Source organism: Mollisia scopiformis, assembly GCF_001500285.1.
Source record: "Mollisia scopiformis unplaced genomic scaffold LY89scaffold_24, whole genome shotgun sequence".
NCBI lineage: Eukaryota > Fungi > Ascomycota > Leotiomycetes > Helotiales > Mollisiaceae > Mollisia > Mollisia scopiformis.
In genome coordinates this window covers 698,821-715,494 of record NW_017263604.1, presented here as the reverse complement: position 1 = coordinate 715,494, position 16,674 = coordinate 698,821, and the positions used below count along the sequence as shown (strand labels likewise).

Here is a 16,674-nt window from a genome sequence, read left to right as displayed (position 1 = left end):
CTTTCTCGAATATGAATTCTCGTGCTGAGCCACAATGGAATACACATTTTGAATCTTCTTTCCTCCACAAAAGGCCGTGCAAGACCCAAGGCTTCCATCACTGCGAAAATAAGGGAAGCACTTGCAACTTGAGGGACCGCACTAGATTTAAAGACTGTGCGGAAACAGAGGTCGAGAAAAACAACATTCAACAACATATACAGTACTCGCGAAGTAAGATCGAGTGAGTGAAACCAAGGTCAAAAGATGAAGTGCTTGGCTCTTGGATGCAAGTACAGTGGGGTAGATGAACGCATGGCATAAAGTCATTTCCGGGTCCCTCCCTGCAAGCTCCGAGCTCCACCTCACAAGTGCACAAATCCTTTGAAAATCGTCCGCAATAGACAAAGCAACCATACAACCTGCACTTGCAGCTTGAGGTCCACCTTGATCGGGTCGGATCAAATTGACAGTTCCCCACCGAAATGACACTATCCCGACCGGCATTCGTGGCATTCTATTGAATGGTTTGTTGCAACCGATGCGCCGTATCAAAATTGAGAAACGCCGACATCATTAGCGGCAGGACTAGAAATCTACTCAGCAACTAAGCCGTATGTTGACGTCCAAGTCCCTTCGGTCGCGAAACTCGGCCGAACCTTCTCAAGATTGGAAACCCCAGGATATTGTAATGAGGTTGAGGCTGCGATGATGCCCTCAGCCTTTTTCATAGAGAGAAGATTGTCTTGGGATGTGGAGAGTCTGAGATGGCAATTCTCGTGACGACATTGCCAGGCCTTGCCAGGCCTTGCCAGCTGAAAAGGTGGACTCTTCCGCCAATGCGGTCGGAACGATGGCGACGCACCGAACATTTCCGGACATCGATTCGCTGATATTGTGGGATATTGGGTCAACTAGGGAGATAGTTTTGATTCTGAAAGGTAAACAGGGTTGATTCTTCAACCGATTATGCTGACTAATTATTCTGAGACGTCTCGCACGTGCATGTCATGCGGACTTCAGCAACCTAAAGAACTAGGAGTCATACAAAGATGTCAAATTGGTTATTGATAGCTCTTCGAGAGGCGGAGAGTGGCTTGTACGGGGTAATTTGATATATGTAGGGTTGCAGATCGTCCCGCGATTTGATCCCCCGCGTTGGTGTTTGGGCAGTGGACGAATGAAAGGTTAGAGAAGCTTCGATTGCTGCTGTTTTTCACACCTTCTTCTATATTCTTTGAGGCTTGATAGCGGCAGAGAAGCCATTGGCCAGTATCTGCACATACCAACAAATCAAAGTATATTTGATAACGCCACGCAAACGCCATGAGGCACAGCCTGACATGACACTTATTTATCAGGCTTTCCACAGCTCTTTGATTTTCTGCGAGCATGAGGCTGCATCCAAATTTCACACACATTAAGCGGAAAGCAGTAATTCATCACGAATAATCAAGCCAGTGTCGATTCGCTGCTATCTCAGCAGTCGGTGATAGTTTGCGTAATGTCTTTCCCGGCCAAAGTATCGATGAACTACAAACGTATCGACGAGTCTCGTCAGGCTACTGCACTTGAGCCGTATCCCAACACACCTGTTATTGCAGAGGGCGGGGAACATGCGCGGATTGAGGACATGTGTCTAGGGAACCCACAAGGCAAATCATCTTGGGACAAGACCGATATTTGCGTTGTTCTGGCATCATTTTTATGCCTCGCTGCTTCGATATGCGTCGTTACGCCAAGTTTGACTCTCTCATGGCAACTAAAATTTGAGCGGCAAATCATCATCATTGGGTTCTTGTTGAGTTTGATGAACCTTTCTCTGAAAAGAATCGCACCCACGCTATTCCTCATATCTGAATTACGTTGGGGCGGTTCGAGCTTGCAGAATTACGATGCCATCTTAAGGAACTCGATATCGCTCTCTGAGATTGGGTACTTTTGGAGAATCACCATACTATCATTCATACTCTTACCGCTAGGGTTGAGTGTTGGATACAAGAGATTCACCGGCGGAACCAGCAGCGCAGTCATTGGCGGTAAATTCCCAGGACGCTACGGGCTTGCCGTACCTCCTCTTGGCGATTTCACCACCATGAACAATTCCGTCTATTTCGCCATTGACGCGAATGTACCCTTCATGGCTGCGTCTTCAAATGATTCAGTTCCACTGCCGTTTGAATCCTTGCCAATAGCTTACGGGTACAACACTCTCTTACTTGACAACGGATCAGCTGCTTTACTTGATATGCCTTTGCCGGACTATGTTCTTTCAATACAACAGAATTTGAACGGAGCCGACTTCTGGAATATCTCTGCAACGGTAAATGCGACCGTCGCCAGGTACAACACCCTTACTGAGGCCTACAGGAGCAACGACTCGTTTTGGCAGGAGACTATGGATTCAAGTTGGAGCGGAAGCATGGGAGGCCTTTCCTCCTTCGAATTGTTTAATGGGAACGCACTCGGTTTCTTGCCTGGTATTCCGAACGATTATGATGGGGCATACTGCTTAATAGGCTCTTACAACAGCACCCTCTTCTGGGTTGGCTTCTTCAACGACCTCTCTTCCCCTGATGCTGTGGCTTTTAGATCAGTTGCTCTCATGTTCAATATTCGGCGTGAGATATGCGCAGGCAAGTGGCAAATCAACCGCACCGCTATTACCTTGCTAGAAGGTTCATGCACTGGGATAGAAACAAACCAAGGCCCTCTCTCGCAATATAGCAATGTGCCCTTCCCTCTGGACGCCTTACCTGTTCTTGCTCATGCTCTTACCTCCTATAGCGTGGAGCGCAATCAGTCTGCATGGCGTTTACCTGCCTTCGTAACTGCTATCGCCACCTCTTACTGGGCTCGGCTTGCCTTTATGGTGCCAGGACAGACGCAGGAAGGTCAATTTGATTCTGAGCTCAATTACCCACCTACTCACGAGTATATCACATCGACTACTACAACTCTTAATGCGACTTGGATGCTGTATTTTCTACTTGCCTTCCAGCCCGTCTTGACCCTATTCATGTTCCTCTCGACTACATTGTTCTACTCTTCGCCGATCGGCAAAGGGTTTGGGCTTGTGGCGGTGTTATCTGGCATTGACAGTAACTGTCTGCACTTGCTCTCGGGGGCGGGATTATCAGGTGAGCTTAAAAGGCCTGTCAAACTCAACATTTCTGTCGTCGATGATATCAACGATGGTGAAGGGAGTCAGCGAGTTTCACCAACTGGGCGCATAGAGTATACGATTAATCGGCGCTCGCGGAGGAATAATGGAATACAGAAAGGGAGAACATATATTTAGAGCTAGTAGGTAATTATTGAGTTCTACAAGCGAAGACTTGCTTGAGTTCACTAATTTGCAAGTATATGGAGTATTGATGATATAAAACAAGTTCAACCTATGACCAGCTATTAATTATATCTCACAAATATGCTCAAGTATAGGAAGTAATAAATTCTGAAAAGAATAACCATTCTAGTATTTCTTTTCATATTTTTCATAAAATACAAAAGATGTGTACTAAGAAGAATCTCAGTTCCATAGTATATCCCCTATGTCACTTCACGCTTGACGATCATCCGCAGCGAATCCACGGCGGCTCTTCGATTGTTCCTGATCCTGAATGTCCTGAAATGTGCCGAATTCTGCCCAGATATTGGGGAGCATTTTGTACGCGTTGAATCTTACATTTCAAGTAGAACTGCGAGATCCACATGGTGTTGCTATAGGGTCATACTCTCCGTTTTCCTTTCTTTCTGCGCCACAGCTGAAGTATATCCTCAAGTGCCTAAAAAGTGGCGTGATGCGGCTGACTGTGGCGTTCTTCTAAATGGAAGCCTGGATCTCTTGCAAGCATTACAATGATTCCTCATACCAAAGACACCCCCCTAATGTTGTCATTAAGTCAGGCCTGGTGACGATTTTGTTTGCGAATGTCACCACTATTCCAAATTGGTTGAAGGCTTCAGCCACAACATCCAAATTTGCTCACCACAACAATAGCTTGCGGAAATGTCTCAGACACTTTTCCTGGAAGATTCACAGCCCTGCACAGTACATAAGATCTTCAAGGGCAACACAGTCTTGGATCGGAAATAACAAACATTCTTCACAATGCAACTGTTGACTTGCTATTTCTTCATTTTGAGTTTGGTCAACCACGCTGCCACTCTTCCAGGCGGTTGCGGCGGAACTCTTGGGATTATATCCACCAACTCTTCAATTGTACCATTACTCTGGACTTGCTCCTCCATTACCCCTTACTCTCTCTTCCCCAGCGGCAACAACTCCCTCCTTGCCGCCTTCCAAACACCATCGGACGCCGAGCAAGAAGGCTACGAGTACTAGTATGCTTTCGAGCAAGTCTACGTCGACATCGCAACTTGTCTCAATTATGAAGCCTTCTGTCAAGCCAACATCAATAGCGAGATCAAGCTCAAAGTCATCCACTCGGACAAGTACATCTACTCGTTGAGCAAAAATCTGTATCTAGAATACAGACGCAGTATGCAATGTACATAGATTTCTAGTCAGAGTCTTGAAAATCTGTTCTACCCGACCCTTCGTCGCTTGTTCGATGGTTCCTCTGCCTCATGATGACTCTCCGCAAAATCAGACTCAAACATTCGCATCGCTTTTAACGCTGTTTCTATATGCTTAGGTGAAAGTGGTACCTTAGCACTAACCGCAAGCGCATTCGCGGTTCGTACTGTATTCTTGATCTGCCTTCCGTTCAAATCCTCCCTGCCTATTTCGTTTAGGTAGGTATCCGTAAGCCACGGGTAGGTATTCTTCAGTTTGTCTGAGCTCGTTCGATCGGCATCAATTGTACTTGTGATAAACGCATGCCACAAATTTACACGGTATGCAGGAGACAAGGCATGGTATTTGATGGCCAAGTGTATTCGTGATTTAAATGCGCGATCGAATGCTTCGATTCGATTGGTTGTGAGAATCAGGATTCCCTCGTAATATTCCATTAGCCGCAGAAAGACTAGAGCATCGTGTTAGACTCTTCTCAGTGAACAAATTCTTCGGGCTTACACACTAGATACGAGGCTGTTTCGATCAAGATCCTGCATGCTTCTCTGCTCCAGAAAAACATCAGCTTCATCAAGGAGTACAATAGCATTCCAAGTGGTTGCGAGATCGAGCGCTGCTTTCAAGTTGTCTTCAACTGCTTTGGTACCAACACCGAGCTCTCCAGAGCTGATCGTATAAAGTGGCCTCTTAGTTTGATCTGCAACACTTTCTATAGCTGATTCAGTTCACGCCTTCTCGTCGGAATTGAGTTCAACATACCTGCTGTAAGCGTTTTCCCGACGCCAGGAACTCCATGTAGCAGGAATACCATGCCCTTTCCTTTCCCTTTGATTACATCGTCGAAGACGAGATTGCTGTTGGTGTGAACTTCGACTAGGGAATATATCATATCTTTCTGCTCTTGCGGAAGGAGTAGCCTTTCGAAAGCTGTGAGGTTGAATTCCACTTCGAAGATATTATCGACATCGAACCAGCACCATCGTTTCTCCGCCAGAGAGAAACCAGCTACCTCGTGATCGCAAATCATGAGCTGCTCATCATATAGAAAGTATTCGTCACTCTCTGCGTATTTTGGTAACCGACCAAGAGTTTCGTCTGTGAATGGCATGCTGTATTGGTTTTTCTTGGCAAAGGTTTGAGCATCGATCACAACTCGAGCCTTGGTCTAAGAAAGTTCAGCATGCGGATGAAGCAATGGACGTACTGAGATATATACCATGGTAGCTGGCAATGGCAACACATCAGAATCGCCTACAACGGTGCGCCGCTTCTGAAGCTCGAAGGCTCTGATCAACCCATCGTACATTCGATACTTCACCCCTCTCAGTGCCATCATATTTTGTCCCCGAGCTATAGTATGCTTCTTAACACCAGCTTGATCAGGATGGTATTGCAGAGGAAAGATCTCGAGATTCACCAGCGGCCTATAGCCATCGTATTTTTCAATTCGGCATTCGTTCTTAATGTATCCTACACGTCTTCCATCATCAGCAATATAGACAAAATATACTTTCCAAAAACTTCTGCTGCCAGCCAATATCATGGTCTTCAACTGCACGACACGATGACAACCCATCGCCTTCAAGTACAAAAGGTCTCCTGGTTTAAACGCCATCCACAAGTCCGAGAAGTCTAGACCAGGCTTGATTACTGTAGATTCCATGAGGTTACTATAGCTAGCATACGGAACTTGAAGTTGCTGCCACATGTGCTCGAGCAGAAGTTCCAGATGTTCGAAGGCATCCGAGTCTGCAGGTAGCGTCTCTCCGTATGCTTCTAGCTCTTTGCGGTAATGAAAAAGGCATTTAGGTAGGTCGCCAAGGATGATATTTTGCGTCTTGAAATTTATTCCCGGGTACTCCTTGATGACCTTACTGAGTGCCTTTTTGAGGTGTAATGATCGGATTACGAGCCTCCAGGAAGTTAGTGCTTGCTTTCATAAAAGAATCAAGAACTGAATCTTCGGCAATGGGATGAAAGTTTGTTCGGAAGCCCAGACATGGCATTTGTGAAAGAGAGAGAAGAGAAGAAACAAAGAAAGGGCATGGTTACTCTGTTGTTTCGACTTCGCTGTCATAGTTGTACCATCGGGTGAAGACTAGCGCCGAATTGTGGTCCTGGTGTAATTCTGGTTGTTTGCGGTGATACTTGCCAACTTGGAGTCGCGGCCGCTCCCCCTTGTGGTTGTATCTAGCTTCGTATAACTTTATTTCGCAATTAACGCCTGACGGGTGTGTGGCTTCATCAAGTGAGGATCCAAGGAAAGAGAAATTCCTTGCAGACTGGTCCGGCTCATCGTCATCTTCGTCATCTTCATAGTCGTCTTCTTCCATTGACGATTGTAGTTTGGAAAGGCAATTCTGAAGTAAATAATGGCCAGGTTGAAAAGTTCAGGAAGTTGTCTGTTGACGGCTCTCGTTCCCATGCCAGGGACAATCTATATAACCACAGCCTTCTCTGAACGACGCCCAACGGGCCGCTCAGATGCGGAACAGCCTGTTGCGAGGCAAAGATTGGTGGCTGTCAGCTGAGCCATGCCGCATGTCTAAGCGCCCCAAAAATGCGTCGGCTCTTTCCACCCCGGAAGACTTTCAGCCTCGCAGTCATGATGGACACCAGAAGAATTTTCTAAAATTAAGTCCGCTCATGGCATGTGCACATGGGATATGTCACTGAAAAGGGTTCTGGCGACTTCAAGGCAACCGGATTGATGTCCTATAAGACGTCGTACGGATAGACATTCACGACTCTCATCACCATCTTGCGCAACCCACACCATTGCTCATTTGTCCTTCGACGCAGTTCATTTCTAAGCCCAAATGATTGATCGAAACCAAAAGGACTGCTACAAGACACCACCATCATTGCTCCCTTGTTCCTTCGGGATCTCCCCTACCACGGTTGCGCTAGTGTAGGAGCCACATATCCCGCCCGTGGAAAATGAGGGCATGTAGCCGGCTGCAGAGTCAGGGTAGCTTGGTCGAAGAGCGATGGGTGGCATGTAGGAGAATACGTTATTGTACGGCTGGCAGACCGTCGGCTCGCATGTGAATCGCTCCATCGGTGTCATGGAACTAGGAATAATTGGTGACTGGGCCTTGCCAAGTTGTTCTCTTTGCAAGACAGAGATGGCTGCAGGACACCCTGACGCAGGCGCCTCTTGGCCGCTCCAGTGGCTGCGTTCTCCGACCGAGGTGCAGGGCCCATCAGTGCAGGCATTGAAAGGCCTCGACCATGGACGGTACATCTGGACTCGTGGTTCAACAATTGCTGGTGTGCGATGATGATCAATGTTGATGCCGGAGCAAGACTTCCGGTATGAATTAATTATCTTGTAGTGGGTGTATGAGAATAATACTTACTGGACCAAATTTAGGAGGTAAACTATTCTGTGAAGGTGCATCTTTGGGTTTTGATTCTCTGCGCTCTGCGTTCTGAAATTGAAGATTCATTATGATTGGTGAAACGTTTGGATTGAAACGGGGTTATGGGGAAGAATTTCATAAAGTCAAATCTAAACGGCTAATTTGAAATAATGAAGACTATCTTCGGTGGAGGGTATGGGTTCTTATACTTAGGAAAGCCAGGCTTGGGTAAAGGAGTTTCGTGATCCTGCTACCAGAACAACCCAGAACTTCGTGAACAGGCGCTGAAATAATGACGAGCCTGCAGTTCTCCACAGCGCTGGCTGGTTAGCCATCGAAAATACTACCGTTCCGTCAAGGAAGTGAAAGAAACACTTGTCAAAACTTTCCAGAACTTTAGAGATGATGGCATTCGGTCAAGTCTTCTCTTCCAAACGAAGTAGAACTTTGCCGAACTTTGCAAAACTTCAACTAATTAAATTAAGCGAGCTGTACGAGGGGGAGAGACTCAACTAACAACGGGCAAGGCGGTTTTACCACGAGGCCGGGAGATAAACTTCAGAACTTTTGAAAACGAGTCTGAACCAAGCACAATAGCGCATTAAACAAAGGCCCCTGGGCCCTTGCTTGGAAGCCGATCATCAAAATGGCGGTCGCCTTGACTTGCCCTGTCAGAACCGTCGAAAACTCTTGAGAACTTTGGTTTGATTGGTTCTACTTCAACCTTGTCTGAGATGTCTGCAGTATGGCGCTCATGCGCCCGGAGCGGTCCATCGACGCCAGTAGCGCCACCGCCAGTTGCGCCTCCCTTCACCATGGCTTCATGCATGGTAGTTGTGAAGGCTGCGCCCCGCTTGAGTATCGGTATATTCCAGCCTCTCAGTCTCCCCAAACAGACATCCCTATCGATCGCTTTCTAGCTGGAGCCAAAACCTGCGTGCACTCAGCTTCCTCGATATGGATCCTTCTCATTCTACAAGCTTCAGTCAATGGGCGGTTCCATCAGAGCCGCCACGTCGTCCAGCTGGCAAGTCGCCTTTCGGTTCTTGGCACAACGGACACAATGGTGGACAGAGATCTCAATATCCTTCTCAATTCGGCAACGGATTCGATATGCCATCTGTCTATGAAGAATCCTATCATCCGATTATCCCTCTGAACCATCGGTTCGACAAACAAGTGCAGCATTCTGTAGATGATGTCTGGGCGCACAACACCAGCTCTGCTACAATAAGTGACATCAACCCTACGGCCTCAAAGGGACCTTCTTTCGCAAACATATTGCAGGCGGATGATCGTGAAAAGGCTCCAGAATCCACGGAAGAGCCATCAACCGCCAGGAGAAAGGCATCCCGTCGAGGTCGCATTCACCCACGGATCCATCCTAATGAGTGGAAGAAGTACAAAGATTGTCTTGAGAATCTGTATATCGAGAAACAAATGACTACAGTAAAGATCAAGGATCATATGAAGGCTAAATTTGATTTTGATGCTTCGTAAGCTTAGTTTTTCATCAGATTACAACAGTGCTAATATACTACAGTAAACAGCAATACAAGAACAAGTTTTCCGAGTGGGTATTTTCGAAGACATTGAGAAAAGATGGCCCACCCGAGGAAGTGAGCCTCTAGATAATCAAGAAACAAGAAGAGAGACAACAAACTGAGGGCAAAAATACCGAGTTCTCCTACCAGGATCGCATGGTACCATTTGAGCGATTGCAAGGATTGGTGAAGAAGGCGAAGGCCCAATCTGCCATAGTTTCTCTGGATGGGAAGTGAACCAAGCCCTTCTTCACAAATGAGGTGAAATATTAACAAGTTTGCAGCTGCTACCCCAATAGGTGTATCATACTCGACTCCAGCAACTTTTGAGATGGTTGCAACGCCAGTCAACGTCAAAAGCGTGCCGTCTCGTCCACCTGAGCCGAGCAACTCACAGCCAAAACCCGATGCCGAAGAACAAGATCCCTCTCTTTTTCATCTTCGATCGACATGGAAAGGATACACTTTATTGGATGCGGAGAACATGGTCACTGAGGCTGAGGCATTTGATGATCTTGGAAAGTTTGAGGAAGCAGAGCACAAGTTTCTTGAAGCCTTGGCAGGATTCGAAAGCCTTATCTCGCCTTCCAATGAGAGAACGGTGTCTCTGGCGTACCGAGTAGCCGAATTCTACGCCAAAAACGTTCGTATGCACGAAGCAGATGAAATCCTTGAAAGGGCGGGTAAGAATCTGATAAAGAGATGGGGAACCGAGCACCCATAAACCGTTGCACATATATTACATATCTTGGACTTATATCAAGCCTGGTCGCGGGACGATGACGCTTATAAGCTACTGCTACGTGCAGTCGAATACCTCCAGGATCCTCCAGTCAAGGATCATCAAGTTCGAGAAGGAGGTCAAAACACTCGTCCGACGGTGTCACAGAAACGGACATTTATTTCTCTTTCCTTGACCGATAGTACCTCCGAGTCGGATATTGGGGACAAGCCCCAGTCGCTCGGATTCCAACTCATGCTGAACAAAGTGCGAGTGCGGGCCAGAGAAGAAGAGGCGGAACCCATACTTCTTGATTTGATCAAACAATGTGAAAAGTACCAGGGCGGATTCTCTCTCGAGATTGTCAAAGCACGTAGTGCGCTGTTGGACCTATATACAGAACTCGACAACCTGGAACAGTTCCGACTAGCACTCAAGGATTCGAGGTCATGTGTGTTGGCAATCTTGAAGAAGAAAAGTAAGGTACCAGCTGATGTCTCTTTATTGCAAGAAATGATCGAGCTGGTTGAGCATTTCATTCGGGCTGGCCGATACAATGACTCCGAGAGCATGTTCAAGGTCATTGAAAGGGAAATTACTACCACTTTCGAGATAGATGAGCCGTCAAGTGCGATTGACTGTTTCGTAGCTATTGGCATGGCTTACCAGAGGCACAACAAATGGAGGTATGCCCAGCCAAGATTCGAACATGCCTTGGCCGTAGCTATTGGTACCCAAGGCCCTGAAAGTACAATGGCCCGGAAATTGGAGGCTGCGCTCGATAATCAATTGTTCTCGATGGCCGCTCTGCCAAAGAAAGGTTCCACAACGCTCGTGCGTCGCAGACTGAGGAGATAAGACAGTTGCTTGTTTTGGTGCTGTGGATAGGTATTCACTACTTAATGCATTGTTTTCAGGAATCCACAGTGAGGTACTAGCTTCGGATTGTACTGCACCAACTTTAAGCGCCTGCCGCTGAAAATGGCGAGTCTTTGGGGCATTGCGAAACGAGGCGCAGCAATTACCAATATGCACTCCACTACTTCACAACCAACATCAACCATCTGGGCATCTTTTTATCCTGATTACGCTTCTTCGTCTCGTTTTGTACTATATTCTTCGACCATGTCATCCGAACCGCTCAACTTCGAACCCATTAAAGACGATGAACGGAGTGTGTTGAGTAGCGATGCGCAACACGACATCCTGAACTTGTTCGAAGCAGCTATAAATTCTTCATTACATCCCAACATCGATGAAAAAGCCGAGCGCTTTGTCAAGGACCTGGTGACATTTGCCTCCGAGGGGAATTCAGGATTAGACGCAGATTCTGTTGCTTCTGCGACATGGAAAGTCTTGATAAACGCTGCCAGCTGCATCCCTTGTCGACACTGTGGCCAAGATGTTCTTGTCAAGATTGTTGGCTTGTTAGACACAGCTGGCGATACTTGGAAAGATTACCCCGGATTTGGAATTACCATGAGGGAAAATTGGAACCGCAGTATGTAGACTCTCGAGAAGCACTCTTGGAGCACGGTCTAACATCACCAAGGTCCCGTATTCCAGATTGACGACGATGATGATGGAGGAGCATTTACCTTGGATGAATGGCTCAACTTGAATTCTTTCCTTGCCAGGTTGGGAGAGGACTTTATCAGCTTTGGCCTCTGGGAATTACGAAATGGCATGGAAGGTCGCAGTGCGGAAGAAATGTTTACCCCTAAAGCTGTGGCCAACGCTCGTATCCTTGTTGCTGCTGAGTGGATTATCCGAGGGGGGCGGGGACTGTTGCGAGAGTCTTTACTTAACGCCTTGTCACATGAGCCTACCAGTGGGAAGCCTTGGGCTGGGGGACCTTTGTTTCCTGGCGCTAGGGGATTTAATCTTGAGCGATGGCGCTTTTGGAAGCGCCGGTGAGGGGAGCTACGAGAGGATGCTATCGAATCAAGTCAAAAGTCGATCGATGAAGCTGTCGAACTGATGACGGTATTAGAAGCTGAAGTTGCCGACGGTTGAGGTGTGAATTAGGAAACGACACTGTCGACCCCAATTATCTTTTGAGTTCCGGTGATTATTGTCTTCGGCCCTGTAAACACGGTTGCGCTGCTACCAGTATCACATGTTCCGTGCGCGTCCACCGACGACCTCAATATGCTCAAATAGTGTATCATAGCATAGAACCAAAATGACTCTCTCTTCCCCCTAGTATTCGAACGTGAGCCATCCTATTTCTCGATATTCTTCCTTCCTTCTCTAGGCACAAATCTAACCTTCACCCCTTTCGGCCCAGCTCTGGTCGCCCTCACGTCCTGGATACCCTTCATAGGATCAATACACCCCTCATTTATATCCTCTACCCCATCACCTGGCGACAACTCAAATCTCGCAACCAAATTCAGAAAAGCCATGTACAAACCCTGATTTGCAACATGACTAGCAACACACATCCTTCCACCATATCCAAACGTGTAATGGCTCAATGATTCCCTCTGCCCTCCCTCTTTCTTCATCCACCTCTCAGGCTTGAAGACATCTGGATTTGGAAACGGAATAGGATCTCGGTTACATGACCATGAGTTAAGGAAGACCATTGTATTAGCAGGAATTGTTGTTCCATCCCAGATAGCTGGACCAGAGGTAGCTTTGGGCAATGCGAGACGGAGAGGTGTGTAGTAACGCATGATCTCTTTCGTGAAAGCCATTAGGTAGTCTACTTGTGGGCTACCGGGAGCTAATGGATTGGAAGGATTGATGCCAGAGACAATGGTGTTATATGCTTGCGCTTGAATGTCGGGATGATGAGCTAGGAACAAAATTCCCCAGCCTATTGTAGGAGTTGTGGTTTCGGCTCCCTTTTGGCCAATGATTAGCTTTCGATTATGGAATTGGATAGAGGACTTACAGCCATCATACTGAAACTGATGCTGATCAACTCCTCTTCCGTTAAATTGCTGGCTTCAGGATCTTTCAGGACACCGCCTTGGATGCAGGCATTATCTGTTCCTTTCGAGATTCTTTGCTTTAATTCATCGAGAAGGGCTTTTTAGTACCTAAAGTAGCATCATCAGTATCGTCACTTTTGATGTTGCCAGGAAGGCAATATACGCAAGTCTTCGCTTCCCAATATCTCTTCCATAAGCCGGCCCAGGACTGATGTGCAAAATCTCCTTGATTCGATCCAAGATACGAAGTGCAGGGATGTAGTTGCTATAGTTCGAGCCGGTAGACCTCAATTTCCCAATCTCAGTCTCAATATGTACGACTTCCTGCAAGAGAGGTGAATTCTGGAAGTCTTTCGTCGACTCCGCTCTGTAAAGCGAAAGTTCAGTTGGGACTTTGACTATGTGTCAACATCAACTTTACCTGAAGCCATAATTGAGTGTAAGGCTCAAGTTCAATGACAAGCGATGAGTGAGGTCTGTTGGGTCAAAGGCTAAAGCACCCCCATTCCCTTCTTCGTAGAGATCCCGTATCCATTCCGTGACTTCGAGATTGAGAATCTTTGACATGTGTCAGCTTCTCTGAAATTGACAATAGCTCTTATAAATGCTTACAGGTAAGTAACTTTCAGTCTTCGATCGGTTTAAGGCCGTGGCAGCAGCCTTTCTTCGTCGCTTACAGCTATCATCCCAAGGCGAAGTACCAATACTTAACACATTCTTGCTCACAATCTACCAGACAATTGAATCAGAACCGTTCGAGACTCGTCCTAGTGATGACACAACATACTTTATGAAAGACATGAAACACAGGCCTAGAATTGAGGGCAGAGGTCTGCGTCAAAAACAAATTTTTCGCCGCCGCCGCAGAGTTTACGACCACGACTGGAACGTTTCCGAGTTGGATTTGAAATACGGGGCCATATTCCTTTGCCCAGAGACGATGTTGCTCAGCAGCTGAGATATTGTGGAGCTTCAAAGGAATTAGGACTGTTATATCAAATGTAAAAGTGGGTTGACTTGCTTGGTGGAGGTTTCCTACGACTGGGAGCCCGCGAGGCCCTTTGAGACCCTTGACTCGAGCTGTATATCGTGCGATCTCATTGAAAAGGAAGTATACGATTGTAAGTAAGATTGAGGACACAAGTGGCAGGAGGAAGAAGTCGCGAGTCTCCAGATTTAGAGACATGTTTGGAGGGGAAAGGGGATAAAAATCAAAGCTACAGTCTGAGTCTCCGAGGAAATGTGCTCAGAAGGTAGGTATCGTGATAAAAAGAAGAAAGATTTACGTGATAGAGAAACACTCCGGTGTGTCTGAAGTGTATTTGGATGCTAGGTTGAAGGTAGGGCAGGAACCGAATCACACCATGCGAGCCAACATTTCGTGACCTATTAACCCTTGAATGATGATAAGCGAGAAGCGAGTTGGTAAAAATGGATCCAAGCATACGAAAACAATTAGCAATCAGCGGCCGTACGAGGGGGAATCCTGCAGAAGCAAAGATGGGATGGATCTCATTCTGGACCTTGGGCAACACACCCACTTTAAAAATTCAGCAAACATCTTCGCCGCGTTGTTCGATTTTGAGTTGGCAGCTGAAAGCTTCGTTACGCGCCTACTATGGGCTACATCTCGGGTGACCACTAACGCTATGAATACTTCTTATACAAGGAAAAATCAAAGAACGTAAGTCATACTCCATAAGGATATGTGTACGATCGTTTTCTTTTCATTAAACGTCTAGCTGATAAGAAATGCATTAACAGTTGCTGGGAACTATGTACAGCTGTAAAATGTTTTCTTGGTGTGCTGAGAAGCTGTTTACCAACCAAGCAGTACCAAATAGTGTCCTGTTTCTTCAGAGCGCATACCTAAATGAGGGATTGAGCTCCATCCCAGCAACATGCCCAATCTCCCCTCTATCAAGTTTCTTGTTAATTCTTGCATAGTACTGTCTCTGCAAGAGGCAAATCACAATGAATACTCCTTGCGTGACCGCCACCGTGACTAACGCAGGCTTGTAAACAGGGGCATCTTGCGCCCTGAACACTGCCGAGGAGATGATACCCGCGAAGTTCTGACCCATGAACAGTAACCCGAGAGTCAGTGCTCGACCGGTCGTGGTGTGTGTGTTGCTTGCTACCCACGCTGGCACTAGTATTCCAGGGGTAAAAGTTCCGAATGTAATTAGATACTACCTGACTCATAGGACTCAATTAAGAAGAAAAGGAACAGTCTACGGTGATGAAGTAACCAACTTTCACCTCATGGACGAGATCAAGTGTCCCCAGGAGTACAAATCCGATGAGCGACACTAGAAGTGCACCTGCAGAGAAAGTTGCCCTATGCTGAAAATGATCGGAAAGCCAGGACGTGCTCAATTGAATGAAAGCAGCGGTCAAGTTTGGACCAACTGTATAAAGATTTGCTTTCGCGGTATCCACCGTCAAACGTTTCACCATGGTCTAGCATGGTAATCAGCATACCATCAGAAAATAAATCAGAAGTCCAAACATACAGGCAAAAAGTTGGAGCTGCTGTTACTGCCGATTCCGTACATGAGAGCCATGAAGCCAAAGCTCCAGACCTTCCAGTCTTTCAACTCGGTGACGGCATCTGCCCACACGAATCCTTTCTCATGAGTAGTATCTTGATCCAAGCGCGATTGAGATAATTTTGCTTCTTCTTCGGTAAACCAGCGAGACGTAGTAACACTGCGAGGAAGCCAGAAAAAGTTGAAGATGGAAATGCCGACTGTAAGTGCTCCTTCGATCAAGAATAAATATTGCCAGCCCTACTTCGATTAGAATCAGTGGACTTGGAGAGGTTATCCGAGCTTACTTTTAATTCTCTATGCCACTGGAATACACTGTAGGCGATGATTCCACTCACAGCCCCAGCAATGAATCCCATCATGCCAAACGCAGAAATTCTCAAAGCCAACTCTTTCCTGGTGTAAAACAAAGAGCAATAGAACATCGCACATGGAAGAAATCCAGCCTTCACTGCTCCCATCAGAACACGACAAGTCAAGATTCCTCCAAAACTTGTCGCTGCAGCCAAAGCCATTGCCAATGTACCCCACGCTCCCATGATGATAGGCATTACTACTGCAGGATTGAAGCGCTTCGCAGACATGGTCGCTGGGATATTGAAAATGCCATATGGGATATAGAACAGAATTAGAAGGAGCGAGTACTGGTTTCCAACAAGTCCAAGGTCAGCTTCAAGCCCGCCTGTTTTTGCATTTCCGAGGTTTGCGCGATCGAGGGTATGAGTGAAGTACGCAAGCACTGTTCAAATCAGAACGAAGGTTTCATTTTGGGTAGATAAGAAGTTCGCCTACTCAAAGGAGGCATTAGAACCACGTCCAACTTCCAGACGAGCTTGTTTTCCGCAACGGACTTCGAGCTGAGTGAAGGCTCCGATAGCGAATGCACGCTCGTAGCAAGCTCTTTGCTCGCTTCCGACATCTTGATCAGTCTCAAACGAAATGAAGCAAATCAAAAAATAGATGAATGGGAGATGTTTGGAATTTCTCGTGTTTTCAGACACTTGAGATAGGAAAAATTCGAAAAGAGT

At 46.6% G+C, this 16,674-nt stretch overlaps 6 protein-coding genes across 6 annotated transcripts; 3 read left to right on the top strand and 3 right to left on the bottom strand.

The window, feature by feature from the left end:
- Window positions 1–1,612: 1,612 nt before the first annotated feature.
- On the top strand, window positions 1,613–3,394 carry LY89DRAFT_700490 (uncharacterized protein; the record flags this gene model as incomplete). Its single annotated transcript, XM_018217128.1, has 2 exons — window positions 1,613–3,176; window positions 3,372–3,394. The coding sequence occupies 2 exons, from the start codon at window positions 1,613–1,615 to the stop codon at window positions 3,392–3,394; spliced, it is 1,587 nt and encodes a 528-aa protein (XP_018065625.1).
- A 1,136-nt stretch (window positions 3,395–4,530) lies between these two features.
- On the bottom strand, window positions 4,531–6,855 carry LY89DRAFT_739466 (P-loop containing nucleoside triphosphate hydrolase protein; the record flags this gene model as incomplete). Its single annotated transcript, XM_018220465.1, has 5 exons — window positions 4,531–4,973; window positions 5,028–5,231; window positions 5,282–5,687; window positions 5,739–6,435; window positions 6,575–6,855. 5 exons carry the CDS (start codon window positions 6,853–6,855, stop codon window positions 4,531–4,533), a joined length of 2,031 nt encoding a protein of 676 aa, XP_018065624.1.
- Window positions 6,856–8,778: 1,923 nt separating this feature from the next.
- On the top strand, window positions 8,779–11,010 carry LY89DRAFT_786884 (uncharacterized protein; the record flags this gene model as incomplete). Its single annotated transcript, XM_018223023.1, has 4 exons — window positions 8,779–9,383; window positions 9,431–9,506; window positions 9,709–10,114; window positions 10,241–11,010. The coding sequence occupies exons 1-4, from the start codon at window positions 8,845–8,847 to the stop codon at window positions 11,008–11,010; spliced, it is 1,791 nt and encodes a 596-aa protein (XP_018065623.1). The 5' UTR covers window positions 8,779–8,844.
- LY89DRAFT_240890 (uncharacterized protein) lies at window positions 10,973–12,223 on the top strand. Its single transcript, XM_018206111.1, has 2 exons — window positions 10,973–11,653; window positions 11,705–12,223. The coding sequence occupies exons 1-2, from the start codon at window positions 11,134–11,136 to the stop codon at window positions 12,067–12,069; spliced, it is 885 nt and encodes a 294-aa protein (XP_018065622.1). The 5' UTR covers window positions 10,973–11,133; the 3' UTR covers window positions 12,070–12,223.
- A 154-nt stretch (window positions 12,224–12,377) lies between these two features.
- Window positions 12,378–14,280, bottom strand: LY89DRAFT_594882 (cytochrome P450; the record flags this gene model as incomplete). The annotated part of the gene is made up of 7 exons (XM_018209828.1): window positions 12,378–13,004; window positions 13,055–13,171; window positions 13,230–13,461; window positions 13,516–13,652; window positions 13,707–13,823; window positions 13,882–14,048; window positions 14,112–14,280. 7 exons carry the CDS (start codon window positions 14,278–14,280, stop codon window positions 12,378–12,380), a joined length of 1,566 nt encoding a protein of 521 aa, XP_018065621.1.
- Window positions 14,281–14,808: 528 nt separating this feature from the next.
- On the bottom strand, window positions 14,809–16,565 carry LY89DRAFT_759135 (MFS general substrate transporter; the record flags this gene model as incomplete). Its single annotated transcript, XM_018221456.1, has 5 exons — window positions 14,809–15,286; window positions 15,333–15,557; window positions 15,611–15,886; window positions 15,934–16,385; window positions 16,439–16,565. The coding sequence occupies 5 exons, from the start codon at window positions 16,563–16,565 to the stop codon at window positions 14,951–14,953; spliced, it is 1,416 nt and encodes a 471-aa protein (XP_018065620.1). The 3' UTR covers window positions 14,809–14,950.
- Window positions 16,566–16,674: the final 109 nt, after the last annotated feature.

Excerpts from the sequence above, each read along its gene's own strand:
- LY89DRAFT_240890 (XM_018206111.1), top strand. The coding sequence starts at position 11,134 with ATGGCGAGTCTTTGGGGCATTGCGAAACGAGGCGCAGCAATTACCAAT. Across the intron at positions 11,654-11,704 it reads GAGGGAAAATTGGAACCGCA|GTCCCGTATTCCAGATTGAC; the intron begins GTATGTAGACTC and ends AACATCACCAAG.